We start from the raw sequence: 13,946 nt of genomic DNA, 5'->3' as shown, positions 1-13,946 counted from the left end.
TTTGTACCTATTTTATTCATTATTTTCATGGGGAAAGGGATCAAGTATTTTTCTATTTTTTATTGGCTATACATCGTTTTTTTTTTTCCTATCAAGGGTGTTTTATCGTAAACTGAAAATCAGAAGCCCTAGTTCTAATACAAGAATACATATATGTTACAAATGGTACAACCTTAGGTTGCCTTATTTCTACATTGCAATCAATGTTAAATGGTTTTATCATGTTAACAACTGTAACAGGTTTGATTTCTTCTTAAAAATAATTAATCTTCTTCAGATAAAGTCAACCAAAAATAGGAATCAAAATGCAAACAGGAACAGTGCAAATCAAAGGTGATACGCGAGTGATCTCACAGATGATGGTGTTCTGATCTGGCGTCAGTGTAGATGTTATTTACTTCTGAGCTGAGCTGAGCTTTCATGGCATCAGAGATGTTGGTTAGTTTCTGAGCCACTATCAGTGTAGATGTTAGTTTCTGGGCTGAATTGAGCTGACCCGACCAAAGAAATTGCGTAAAGCACAGATAGCATACGTAATTTCCTTTACCAAATTTGGTCTTATTTCCCTAGCATGATGCATGTTGTGAGACAAAGCACATTTGCATTTCTTCTTCACTTTATCAATGTCAGCTGAAACCCAGATAACAAGAAGTTACATTTAAGAACAATGATGTGAGTTTTGCTCAATTCTCACAGGCAGCATAGCGCTATACCTAGCTATGTACAGCTTGATTTTAAGAGTTCATTAAACCTGCATTGATTCAGAGCTTACATTAAACACAGAGAAATTACATTTTCAATGATTTCTCACGTCCTTCATCATTTAAATGGGAAGCAGAAGTAACTGGTTGTATAATGGAAAGGAACAAAGGCTGATGAAGCAATAAGAGCTTGTGCCATTTTAACTGGAACAATGTGGACATTGCCCTGCACAAGGTGTGTGGTTATCAGAAAAAGCCTATGTGTTCAATATTGTGTTATTATGCGTTCTGTGACACTCACCTAAAGTTATAGTACGTCACTTTTAACAACAAGAAATTGTTTTAGAACCACTTTTAATTGGTTTGATTATGGTTTGTACATAGGCTCAAAACAGCTTATTAAGCAGAAAACAAAAATGTCATCTGTCCCAAGGTCACAGATGCACTCTGAGTTATGAAAAGCCATTTGTCTAGCTAAAGAGCCACAAGGTCAGGGAAATACATTGGCAAAAACCCTTACACAACATCAGTAGTAACCTTTATTTAAGTGAAAAATAACACACACTTCAGGTAAACATTATGGTTGACACAGAATTGTAGAAAGATTTTCTAATTTAATGAAACTGGTTAGTGGTTACACCATTTTTCACTGATTAGGTCAATACAAAATATATTGGTAATACAAGCAATAATGCCAACAAAGATGCACACTGCAAAAAAATAACCATCTTCAGATTTGAAAAAAGGAAAAACCTAGTATTTCTCAACTTTATAAGCAAAATGATATGCCAAAGGGGCAACTGCAAAGCTGTATCTTTGGTGCATATGCTTTTAGTTGGGATGTGTTCAAAGAAAATATGCAAATTGCATAGATATTAATGCATGCAGTGTAGGTACAAGAATCTCTGAAATTAAATATTCAGTTTCTAACAGGCTATTGTGAGGAATCTTGATAATTGGTAGTGTTCATCAAAGGGAAATTCGTCAATGATGCAACAGCTGAGGTGATGCAACAAACACTGACACAGGGTTTAAAGGGAATTTGGAGTTACCTTTATTGTAGCTTAAGAGTTACATATAACTCAATTATCCTCCCTTGGTATATATAAGAGTTTGAGCATACAGCAGCAACAGAGCTAAAAAAAATTTAAAAAAATAAATAAATAAATGAGGAGCGGAGTAGTAAGACATACATCTCCCCTTTACACCAAACTCTTCTGTTCTCCTCTAATCTCGCATGATCTCCAGTATTCAGACCAAGGCATTGATATTGTTAAAGGTACAGTAATCAAAAGAGGACAAAATAATCATCAAAGTATGCTTAATACCCACATGATATGCAATTATAGGGTTCAATAAAATTGTATTATATTATATGGCATTCGCGTGGAACCCTGACAAATGTTGAAGAGAAGTTAATTTGAAACACAGTTTATTATTATTATTATTATTATTATTATTATTATTATTATTATTATTATTATTTAAAAAGTAATGTGAACACTTATTAAAAGTCAATAGTGCCTAACAGTATACAGTATATACTGTACCAAGGCGCATACCAGCACTTATAATTATTTCATTTTAACTCATTAAACATTTTATCAAAAAAATGCTATGTAAAAGTTATTTAAAAAAATAAATAATAATTCAGTACAAATCAACACAAAACTGTGTGGTTTTCTATTACTTAAAAAATCTTACAATTGTAAACAAAATTCCTGAAATAAGAGCCAGTCTTTTTTTTTTTTTTTTCCTTAAATTTGAAGGGGCTCATTTAGCCAAAATCTTATTACCCTTATAATGGGAATTAAATGCCTAACACAAAAAAACCATACCTTCAAGTATTAGCAGTGGTTGGACAGGAATGGAGAGTGCCATCTGGTGTTGATACAGAAAAAAGTTTGATCTACACAGTGGGCCAAATTCACTAAACTGCAGTAGCATGTTTTCCATGCAGTAAGCCCCTTTACTGCGTGCTTTGTACACCTGCTGTATTCATTACCCAGTGGCAGGCAACTTAGCGCATGGAAAAAGTACAGTGTTCGAGTAATTAAAATATAATGAATAATGTTAATGGATGGCCATGTATGCAAATTACGTCACAAAGTACCGTGAGGGAGGTATTTGATATGCAAACCATATTCACTTAAGGGTGCTAACTTTACTAGGTGCCTCAGCGTGTATTTAAAGTATCACTTATTGAACAGAGCCAAGAGAAGAAAGCAAATGAGAGCAAAAGAGCTGCACAGGAGAGGGAGAAGAGTCAGCAGTAACGATCCCTAAAGTTCTGTAATGTGTCAAAGTTGTACTCTTTGATGATTTTAAAGTTTGCTATATGGTACATTTAATTTCAGGATTTCATTACCTTAATTGCAGGTGTTTTACTGAACTGCATTAATTTAAAGATTTGTAATTTTGCATTCTTAATGTAATAGAATAAGAACATAAGAACATAAGAAAGTTTACAAACGAGAGGAGGCCATTCGGCCCATCTTGCTCGTTTGGTTGTTAGTAGCTTATTGATCCCAAAATCTCATCAAGCAGCTCCTTGAAGGATCCCAGGGTGTCAGCTTCAACAACATTACTGGGGAGTTGATTCCAGACCCTCACAATTCTCTGTGTAAAAAAGTGTCTCCTATTTTCTGTTCTGAATGCCCCTTTTTCTAAACTCCATTTGTGACCCCTGGTCCTTGTTTCTTTTTTCAGGCTGAAAAAGTCCCTTGGGTCGACACTGTCAATACCTTTTAGAATTTTGAATGCTTGAATTAGGTCGCCACGTAGTCTTCTTTGTTCAAGACTGAACAGATTCAATTCTTTTAGCCTGTCTGCATATGACATGCCTTTTAAGCCCGGAATAATTCTGGTCGCTCTTCTTTGCACTCTTTCTAGAGCAGCAATATCTTTTTTATAGCGAGGTGACCAGAACTGCACACAATATTCAAGATGAGGTCTTACAAGTGCATTGTACAGTTTTAACATTACTTCCCTTGATTTAAATTCAACACTTTTCACAATGTATCCGAGCATCTTGTTAGCCTTTTTTATAGCTTCCCCACATTGTCTAGATGAAGACATTTCTGAGTCAACAAAAACTCCTAGGTCTTTTTCATAGATTCCTTCTCCAATTTCAGTATCTCCCATATGATATTTATAATGTACATTTTTATTTCCTGCGTGCAGTACCTTACACTTTTCTCTATTAAATGTCATTTGCCATGTGTCTGCCCAGTTCTGAATCTTGTCTAGATCATTTTGAATGACCTTTGCTGCTGCAACAGTGTTTGCCACTCCTCCTACTTTTGTGTCGTCTGCAAATTTAACAAGTTTGCTTACTATACCAGAATCTAAATCATTAATGTAGATTAGGAATAGCAGAGGACCTAATACTGATCCCTGTGGTACACCGCTGGTTACCACACTCCATTCTGAGGTTTTTCCTCTAATCAGTACTTTCTGTTTTCTACATGTTAACCACTCCCTAATCCATGTACATGCGTTTCCTTGAATCCCAACTGCGTTCAGTTTGAGAATTAATCTTTTGTGCGGGACTTTGTCAAAAGCTTTCTGGAAATCTAAATAAACCATGTCATATGCTTTGCAATTATCCATTATCGATGTTGCATCCTCAAAAAAATCAAGCAAGTTAGTTAGGCACGATCTCCCTTTCCTAAAACCATGTTGACTGTCTCCCAGTACCCTGTTACCATATAGGTAATTTTCCATTTTGGATCTTATTATAGTTTCCATAAGTTTGCATATAATAGAAGTCAGGCTTACTGGTCTGTAGTTACCTGGTTCAGTTTTATTTCCCTTTTTGTGGATCGGTATTACGTTTGCAATTTTCCAGTCTGTCGGTACCACCCCTGTGTCAAGAGACTGCTGCATGATCTTGGTTAGCGGTTTGTAAATTACTTCTTTCATTTCTTTGAGTACTACTGGGAGGATCTCGTCCGGCCCAGGGGATTTGTTTATTTTAAGAGCTCCTAGTCCCTTTAACACTTCTGCCTCAGTTATGCTAAAGTTATTTAAAACTGGATATGAACTGAATGACATGTGGGGCATGTTGTCAGTATCTTCCTTTGTAAAAACTTGTGAAAAGTAATCATTTAACATATTTGCTATTTTTTTTTCTTCCTCTACGATTTTGCCATTTGTATCTCTTAAACATTTAATCTCCTCTTTGAATGTTCTCTTGCTGTTGTAATATTGGAAAAACATTTTGGAATAGGTTACTAGCTATATATCCTCAGTAGGTACTTGTGTACTAAATACTTTAACTTGTGTTAACTTTATTTTAAACATTATTAAAGTTACAGTAATTGTTATTAATACCTGTTCGATTATCCATAAAAAATAAATAAATAAATAATAAAAAAAAACGAACTAGTATCCCAGGCCAAGCAGGGAGAATGGATGAGATGGGAAAGTGTGGAACAACGCAAAACCGGCTGGCAAGACCTATGGACAATGGAACAGAGCAGGATCAGTTTCCTCATCAGATCAACATTTGATGTTCTCCCATCACCACAAAACCTAAAACCTTGGGTGGGTGAAGATTCCTCATGTCCTTTGTGTTCACCACCTGCAACATTAAGTCTTAGCCAAGGACAGTTTACTTGGCACCATGACCAGGTGCTGCGATGTCCAAGCATTGGAATACAAGCATAACATGACCAATAAGTTGCCACCAGTTCCATCAAAGCATTGCGCACAGGTGATGCATACCAAATCAATGGAAATGTATTGATTGGGCAGCACGTTTACAAGTAGCAGCAACACATTGTTCAAGATCCTTATAGAAGACTACACTCCAATTCACCAGCAATTAGTCAGTACACATTTTCAATTGATAGGTAGTTTAAAAAGTTTCTAAGCTCCTTCAACAAGACGTTGACATTCCCATCGTCAGCGATTGTCTTGCCATAGCTCTATTTAAATCCACCACAAAGCTCTGTCAGCTGAATCTTTTTTTACTCCTCGCTTGCAATCAAGCACCCCCTCCCCGCTCCCAGAGCCAGCACAATTTACCTTTCGTTCAGACGATCCTGCCCTGGATTTCCATCAGCTACATTCAGCGTTTTAAAAGACCTATCCAGCCCATTTCATAGTGAATTTCAACCTGTGGCGACTCGTGCTTTCGACTGGTCACAACATGCCCCAACGACACTGCTGTACTGGAACTTTTCCACCGGCACCTCTCAAACCATGGTTACCACGGCAACGTCCTCTATGTGTGCGTACCTAAATTCAACGGTACGGTTGAGTGTTGACTCAACAAAAACTTCACTATTGTCACAACACTTCCAGGTATTTAGAAACGCTTCGTTGCATTCCTAAACTAAACAGTAAAATTTAAAATGAGCGATTCTGCATATTGGGCCTCCAGCTTCAGAATCAAAAAAGAATATTGCAAAATCTTAAATTATTATTAAATATGCTGCATTACTTGTTATATATATATATATATATATATATATATATATATATATATATATATATATATATATATATATATATATATGGGTTGTAGTTACGTTGTCATATTTGCTGCGTCTTATTTCTTATACAATAATACATACATAAAATATGTATATTAACAATTACCATTTTGAAATCGGACAGCGGTATCAGTATCTACATTTAAATCACATTCATAATTTTTATATAGCAGCTTTTTATATAGCAGCTTAATCGTGGTTGTGGGTGTAGCCATCTTTCTGTTGAGCAGCTCACCAGCGCTGAGAGTCGGTGAATTGGTTGAGTCAGCGTTGAGCCAATGCGGCACGTCACTAGCTCTCAACGGTGAGTTTAGGGACGATTTTAAGAGTAGTTGCTTCTCAGCGTTGAATTTAGGAACACAGCCATTGAGTGACTGTGGGGAGTGGTAAGTTGACATGGTGACCAGGCAGCTTCATCAGGCACTGCAAGCTCCGTGCCTTATTACTGCAATCTTCTGGCTTCCTGTTGCTGCTCTTTCATAACCTTTGAGAACGCATTCAACTCGTCAAATCGTGACATTTAAATACTGCATTAACTAATTCATATACATAACTAACTGTCCTAAAAACATGTATTAAATATATTTATTAAAATCTAAAAGAATACGCAATTGTTGTTCTACATAGACAAGGATTTTAAGCACGATAACCAAATAAATTCTACCCTGCCTAACTCAAACAATGGTTTAATTCCAATCATAACCTCTAGATGGCAGTATAACACCACAAGTTCTATATACAGTCTTTAAGCTGGTTTGCTATAGCTGTGAAGCTCATATTGTCCTATCCATTCCTGCAGTTCGTTGTCACTCCAAGGGATTTTCAGGAGTTCCCCTCCTGCCTCAACCTTTTGCCAACTTATAGCAACTGACATTCTTCAATTTCATCTCTTCCCCTCTTCGAGGACCTGATCATGAAGCAACGCGCTCAGCTGCTTTTTGAGATCCTCAGAGACTACAATCAGTAACTTCCAACTTCCTTGTGTCAGGCATCCATTCCTGTGGCTTATTCCTGTTCCCAGATTTGTGTTTCCTCATCTGGCTCTGCTCCTCCAAACTGACCAGCTCATCAAGAAGTCACTTTATTCAACTTTCAAAGTCATCATTTCATCAACTCGAGCCACCAGTCAGACACAGAACCATATCCTACGATTATCAACATTTCAGTCAATGTCCTCATACCGCCAATAGTCAATACTCTCATAAACTGCTCCTGACCAAATCAATAGGTTTTGCAGAAGCCTCAGAGCAACGCATTCTTCATCATCTCAATTTTCTTCCCCAGACCTCTGCTCTGTTCATCAGATCCTGCCCTCTACTGCTAATCGCTCCTCACTACAGCAGATCTCCCTTCCCTCTTCAGATCTGCTCACTACTGTAGCATGAAAAAGTTGCTCTAGTTTACTGTTTAAATCTGCAACTGCACTTCTCCATATCTTCCAATTCTCCAGCTTTCTTCCAATATGCAGATCGTGGCAGCATTTCCGCAATCATGGCTAACGCTAATCCCCATCTAATCAAAATACAAAGTATTCCTCAGCAGTTTATTCATATGTCTGCTCATCCTCTCAAATGTTATAGCATTAATACAAGGAGCCGATTCATTCATGCATTCAGCTCCAGCTGCCACCTCAGCCCTCAGTTCTAGCTCTCTTTCTGCCTCTATTTTCGGTATTCAAGTTCCGTCAGCTGGTCCCATCTGCTTCCACAACCCCCATCCAGAATCCCTAGCTTCTCCAGTTATTATTTGATTGAATCCTACTCTCAGTAACCTCCTTCAATCTGCTCATCATTACATGTCTGCAGCCCTCACCCTTTGTTCAAGAGCTCCTATTCTACAGCCTGCTCAGTGTTTTCAACCTTCTGCGCCCAAAATCGAATAATCATATTCCTTCAATCAAAACTGGATCCTGGCTCTCATTGTTGATGCTAGGGATTCTCTCCATCTCCCTCCAGTCTCTTCATACCAGCAGTTCGTCTGACCCTCTGTGGGATTCTTAAGAGCTTTCCCCCTGCCTCACCTTCCTGTCTGTCTATATCAACGGACATTCCATTTGTTCATTTCCACTCTTCAGAAAGGCCGCTTCTCCCCCTACAAGGATCTACCTATAGAGATCATCTGCCTCTCAGCTGCCTTCGATGCTTACTTCATCATTTGGCTGCATACCTCCAAGACGGATCAATTTCAGCATGGTCAGTTCACTCAGCCATCAAGTGTCGAGTCCCCTATCCTCCCTTTCTTTTCAACGTCAAGGTATCTCCCCAGCAGGAAACCCCCCCCCCCCCACCCCACCCCCCCCCCCCGACCCTCTGTTCATTGATTCCTCCCTGTCCTATCATCACTCGTCATTGGATCTCAACCCACCTCTCCACCCTTCAGAGCAGGCCTCCCTTCTCGACTCCACACTCACCTCCAGAGCAGGCCTCCATCCTCGACTCCACCCCCACCCCATCATTCTGTATAGGCACAGCCACCTCCTGGACGAGGTCCAACATCAATCATAGCCTGATCATGAATGTGGGGAGCTGGTCCTCCTCTGCAGTTGATTCCTACATTCATTCATCCTTCTCTGATATAGTTGCTGCTCATTTTAAAATTGCTAGTATGCCTGGCGTGGGGGCTTCCTGTCGGCCGGGGCCACCAGAGGTTTTCCCCTAATCAGCCTCAAGGGGTTTTTTCCTCTCCACTGAGCAGCAGGTATACATATAGTCACATCCTACTAAATTACTAACCATCCCTCTGTTTTTCCCGGTTTGTCCTTCTGGTCTTTTGTTTATGTCATGGGCTGGCATGTGCTGTCTTTTGTTCACCTCACGGTGTGAGAGATTTCGCAAGGAGCTGGGGGTCCATCCTTCGGAGGGCAAGTGAGTCTCACTTCCCCGACCTCAGGGCTAGGCATCCGCCTCCCTTACCATCGGGGGGGTTCTCACCATATGAGCCAGAGCAGACCCCGGGCCACACTCTGTCCTTTCGCAGATCCTGCGCTTATCTTACCTCATTCGAGTCTCTGTTCTGTACTCTGCCTTATTTTTGGGACGTGGCTACTTCGTGCTCGAGTACCATACTAACCTTTATGCCTTGTCCTTATTTCAGGTCCCAGGCAGCGTGAAGTCTCAGCCAATTGGGGGTCTAACGAGCGCTCCTTTACAGAAGTCTCAGATGCTGGGTACCTCTCTCTCTCTATCTCCTAGCGTGTCCCAGTCTACTGGGACTGTCTTCCTCCTGAGGGGTGGCTCCCCGAGTCAAAACCATCGTATGTGTTTTTAGTTGTTGGGTCCTTTTGCCCCTGGGTTGTGTCGGCATCGCCGCCCTCAGTCACGACCACTTTTGTATCCTGTCTCGGTCGCTTGGTCCTTCGCCCCTGAGATGTGTCGGCATCGTTGCCCTCAGTCAGCCTCCATATTTCTATCCTGTTTCGGTTGCTGTGTTTCCTGCCCCTGGGATGTGTCAGCATCGTCGCCCTCAGTCAGCGATCACTTTCTATCCTAGTTTCCATGTCAGGCTCTGCTGGTCTGTTATTAGAGTGTCCTAAGTCTGGTCCTTTCTAGCCGGCATTTGTCCTACTAACAGCTCCTTTGTGCTTCTTCTGCCCTATACTTACACCCCCAGCACATGTCCCGTGAAAAACTATAAGTACGACATTTTATAAGCTTTAACAATATATAAATTCCCTGAAGAAGTTAACATGATGACTTGTAACCTGCCTCCCACTTTCCATGGGTAGCTCAGCGCTAACCAAATCACACCAGCATTTACTGCAGAATCACAACATGGGAGACATGGCAGGACACAACACAGGCATTCTTCAGTTTGAACTTTGCATGATATATATATATATATATATATATATATATATATATATATATATATATATATATATATATATATATATATATATATTTCATTTGATTTTTTTTTCTGCTTTATCAAAATTAGGCCTTATATAATAAGAGAGCAAGGTAAAAGCAAATATGTCTGTATTCATTCAACTAATATTTGGAAATAAACTTTCTAAATTTCATGGCTTGACTTAGAATCTGTTGCTTATCCATTCCTGGCTTTGGTTGTGGTCAGCCGGTTTTGGAAGTTTACATGCAACCTTAACATATGAAAAACACATGGAACAACTTGACCCATACATTACAATGTAAGAAATGAGTGGCATTTAACCACACCAATGTATTTAGGAATATGAGCAGCAATGATTTGATAGGGAGATTACCTTTTAAGGCTATAACAGAGTCATAGGCATAACTAAGAAGTTTGTGAATTCTGTGGATATCTTCTGTTTTGTAATTTGTTTGTCTTGTACAGTAATTGTAATGGGAACTGAGCCCACTAATGATTTTGTAAAGTCAAAGAAAAGAGGAAAGTGGTACAAAACATAATTGTGCAAAAGTCCTTCTATTTCATTGCCTTTCCTGACTTTGGTTGTCAGCTTATTAAGAAGTGTTGTAATTCTACCACGCAACTCAATTTACTTAGTTCACACACGCACCTACATGCAATGTTGGAAGTGAATGAATATAGTATGTCAAAAATGGCTTCATCCAGTTGCTGCATTGCTATGGATTATACATACAGTAGTATATGAAATGGAACTATGGGTGCTATTCACAAACCTTGTGATTGTATTAGGAATGTTTTTTAGGAGTGTTTTTAGAATATTTATGAATAAAATATCATAGATTAAACAATAAGTTGAGAGAAAACAAATCTCTAAAAGAGAATGAAAAATATTTCATGAACCAAAACCCTGATTAAAATAAAAAGGACTTTAAAAAAAAGCCCGTAATAAAACATTTGTTAAAACAGTCCCTAAAGTTTGTGAATATCCACCCCATATTTAGTACTTATATAAGAATCCCTCATCAACATTACGAGATAGAGTTGATTGCACCATTTCCTTCCGGTATGTTTTTAAAAACATTCCTTTACATCACTGATAGTTTCCGGTTCCAAGCTCAAAGATAGATATATAAAGAGAGAAATGTTTCTCATGGATAACACAGAATCAAGCTCTTTCTGAAGACATTTGACAAACTCTAAAGATATTCATCACAAGATGCCAGAACAGACTGAGCTTATTCACACCTTCAATGGCATTCCATTTTCTACAAGAGTATCAAAAGAGCTCCTTCAGTCTCTAGACACCTTTGAAGCCAGAGAAGACGACGTGTTATTAGTTTCATATCCAAAATCAGGTAAGACACGTTTTTAATATTATTTTATATCTTCCCATGTACCTTAGTAACTATTTAAAGCTGGTCTGTCAGAAACAGGTAGATCAGTATACACAGACTGCTTGACTGATGTGTCTTTTGAAACTCTTCCTAGGCACGCACTGGCTTACAGAGATTATGAAGAATCTGTACCACAGCCAACGCGAAGACAATGGGGTTAGCAAAGTGACACTGACATCACCTCTAGAGTTCGGAGATCTCTCCAAATTCGATGAGCTGAGAAACCTCCCCAACAAGAGGCTCATCCCAACACACCTCAACTATGAGATGATCCCAGTGCAGTTCAAAACAAAAAAATGCAAGGTAATAGAAAACAGTCATTATGTTTATTGCTTATAACATGAACATGAAATCATAATGGCAAAGTAGCACAGCCGTGCAGTAATAAAGGATACTCCTTTTCATCATTACGCTGCGCAAACTTAAAATTATTAGGTCTGAACTCGTGAATTACACAAACTAAAGCTATTATCTCGTTCTTGTTTACAGATGATTTATGTGATCAGAAATCCTAAGGACACCGCTGTTTCATTGTACCATTATTACAAGCAGAACCCCAATCTGCCCAAGATTGAGAAATGGTCCACCTTTTTGGAAATGTTCTTGAAAGGAGAAGGTAAATAAGAATCATCTTTAGATAGAGATGGAAAAATGTGAAGAATCTTAATCAGTGCAAAAATCTTAATCAGTACAATAATTTGCTTTGCGTGTATTTGTATTGCAGTTGTGTGCGGTTCCTGGATTGACCATGTCCTCAGCTGGGAAAAGAGTAAAACTGATGAAAATGTCCTTGTTCTGTACTATGAGTCCTTAAAGGAGGTGAGTTCAAAATGGAGCACAGGCATGGACATCATCCATTTGATATTGTCTTACATTAAGGTTGAACTAAATCATCAACAACTAAAACATCACTTTGAGGGATCAAGTTAACTGGACAATCCCTGTTGTACTTTTCCATAGCAGATGCATGTTAGGAAATTTGTAGAAATCATTTAGATTCATTTGAACATGGTGGTCTGATTTTTTTCTTTTCCATGCTGTTTCACTGGGTTTAATTCAATCCATTAACAGCAATACTTTTAGCTGTTCCCTCAATATAAAACTAAACTATCAATTGTATGTTTTTCATAGGATCTTCCCAAGTATGTCAAGGAGATCAGCACATTTTTGGGCATCAACGTCACTGAAGATCAAGTCAAAGACATTTCAAAGAAATCTTCCTTCAGTGAAATGAAAGAAAAGGCAGAAAAGGAGAAAGTGAATCCAAACCACACAGTCTGTGTACTGACGTCCAACAAGAAGCTGATATTTAGGAAAGGTAAGAGTTTCATCACCACTGAACTAAAACTAAAGCAGTGTAATGCTAAAAGAGAGGGCATTAATAAGCCCAAAAAGACAGGGTATGCATTGACTTGTGCAAATAATACATTCAAATATTTTATGTCTTTCAGGTACTGTTGGTGACTGGAAAAATCATTTCACTTCCAAGCAGAATGCTAGATTTGATGAGCTGTTCAAGGAAAAAATCAACTCCAGTGAATTAGCAAGACGTGTGGAATATGAGAGTTAAAACAGAAAGAGCAATGGAACACTTACTGTATTAATGATGTAAATTAAGTGCAATTCTATAGTCAGGAATTTTCCAATGTAATCTCTGGTCAAAACTGACTCCCTTGTTTTTGGGTGAAATCTGTAAGTCATGGTACTTTTTGCTGGGAACAAGTTTGATTCACTTTGTTTTGTTAAATCAACATGAAAAAAAAATTTGTATTAAAGGTATAAATGTTCTATTTAATAATAATATGTATTTATTTAATTATTGAAATGTTTCAGAACACTTGTTTTCTCTGCTCAGTGGTTATTGTTTACACAGCATTAGTGTATAACTAGATGTTAAATTATTGCACACAATAAAGATTTACAAACTACAGAATTACTGAATTCAAATTGTTATTATTGATAAGTGGAATACAAAGGCTTCTTATTAATTATACAATGAAGAAGCTTATGTAAAACAAACAAAATAATAACCATGTTTCTGTTTTTAAAGTGTGGATAGTATACAGGAAAACTAACAACATCCCACATATTCTTTTAAGAATTCAAAGAAAAAAAGGAACGTGACACAAAACTGTACAGCTAATTTTATTGCATGTTTATCCCTGGCTTGTTGTGATCAGTAGGTTATGTCAGGCCATCATTGTTTTTCAAATGCCACTCAGTGACACAGCTATAGGACTCAGCAGTGTTTCTATTGGTATAAACTCTGATGTCCTTGTTGGTACATTTTAAACCAAGTAGTGCCATAGAAGTATGGTTCACCTGTCCGTTCGTCCACACCCCCCCCCCCCCCCCCAATAAAAAAACCTAAAATAGCCCTCAAGTAATTTTCAGCTGCTCAATTGTCCTTAATAATGTACACCCCCCCCCCAATTATCATAAAAGTGTTAACATCTAATATAGATACCATTTTTAAAAAGCTGTATACTCACAACCTTATG

The 13,946-nt window shown here is 38.2% G+C and overlaps 1 protein-coding gene across 1 annotated transcript; it reads left to right on the top strand.

Moving 5' to 3' along the window:
* Positions 1-11,216: 11,216 nt before the first annotated feature.
* LOC121317795 (sulfotransferase 6B1-like) lies at positions 11,217-13,378 on the top strand. The gene is made up of 6 exons (XM_041253900.1): positions 11,217-11,406; positions 11,540-11,748; positions 11,935-12,061; positions 12,170-12,264; positions 12,577-12,763; positions 12,897-13,378. The coding sequence occupies exons 1-6, from the start codon at positions 11,268-11,270 to the stop codon at positions 13,013-13,015; spliced, it is 876 nt and encodes a 291-aa protein (XP_041109834.1). The 5' UTR covers positions 11,217-11,267; the 3' UTR covers positions 13,016-13,378.
* Positions 13,379-13,946: the final 568 nt, after the last annotated feature.

This window comes from Polyodon spathula, chromosome 7 (genome assembly GCF_017654505.1).
Source record: "Polyodon spathula isolate WHYD16114869_AA chromosome 7, ASM1765450v1, whole genome shotgun sequence".
In the NCBI taxonomy this organism is placed as follows: domain Eukaryota; kingdom Metazoa; phylum Chordata; class Actinopteri; order Acipenseriformes; family Polyodontidae; genus Polyodon; species Polyodon spathula.
Note: the sequence above shows the minus strand (reverse complement) of the source record. Positions and strands in the feature narration are given on the sequence as shown.

Coding starts and splice junctions, on each gene's coding strand:
- LOC121317795 (XM_041253900.1), top strand. CDS start 11,268: ATGCCAGAACAGACTGAGCTTATTCACACCTTCAATGGCATTCCATTT. Junction 12,062..12,169: donor AATGTTCTTGAAAGGAGAAG/GTAAATAAGAAT, acceptor TTTGTATTGCAG/TTGTGTGCGGTTCCTGGATT. Junction 12,265..12,576: donor ACTATGAGTCCTTAAAGGAG/GTGAGTTCAAAA, acceptor TGTTTTTCATAG/GATCTTCCCAAGTATGTCAA.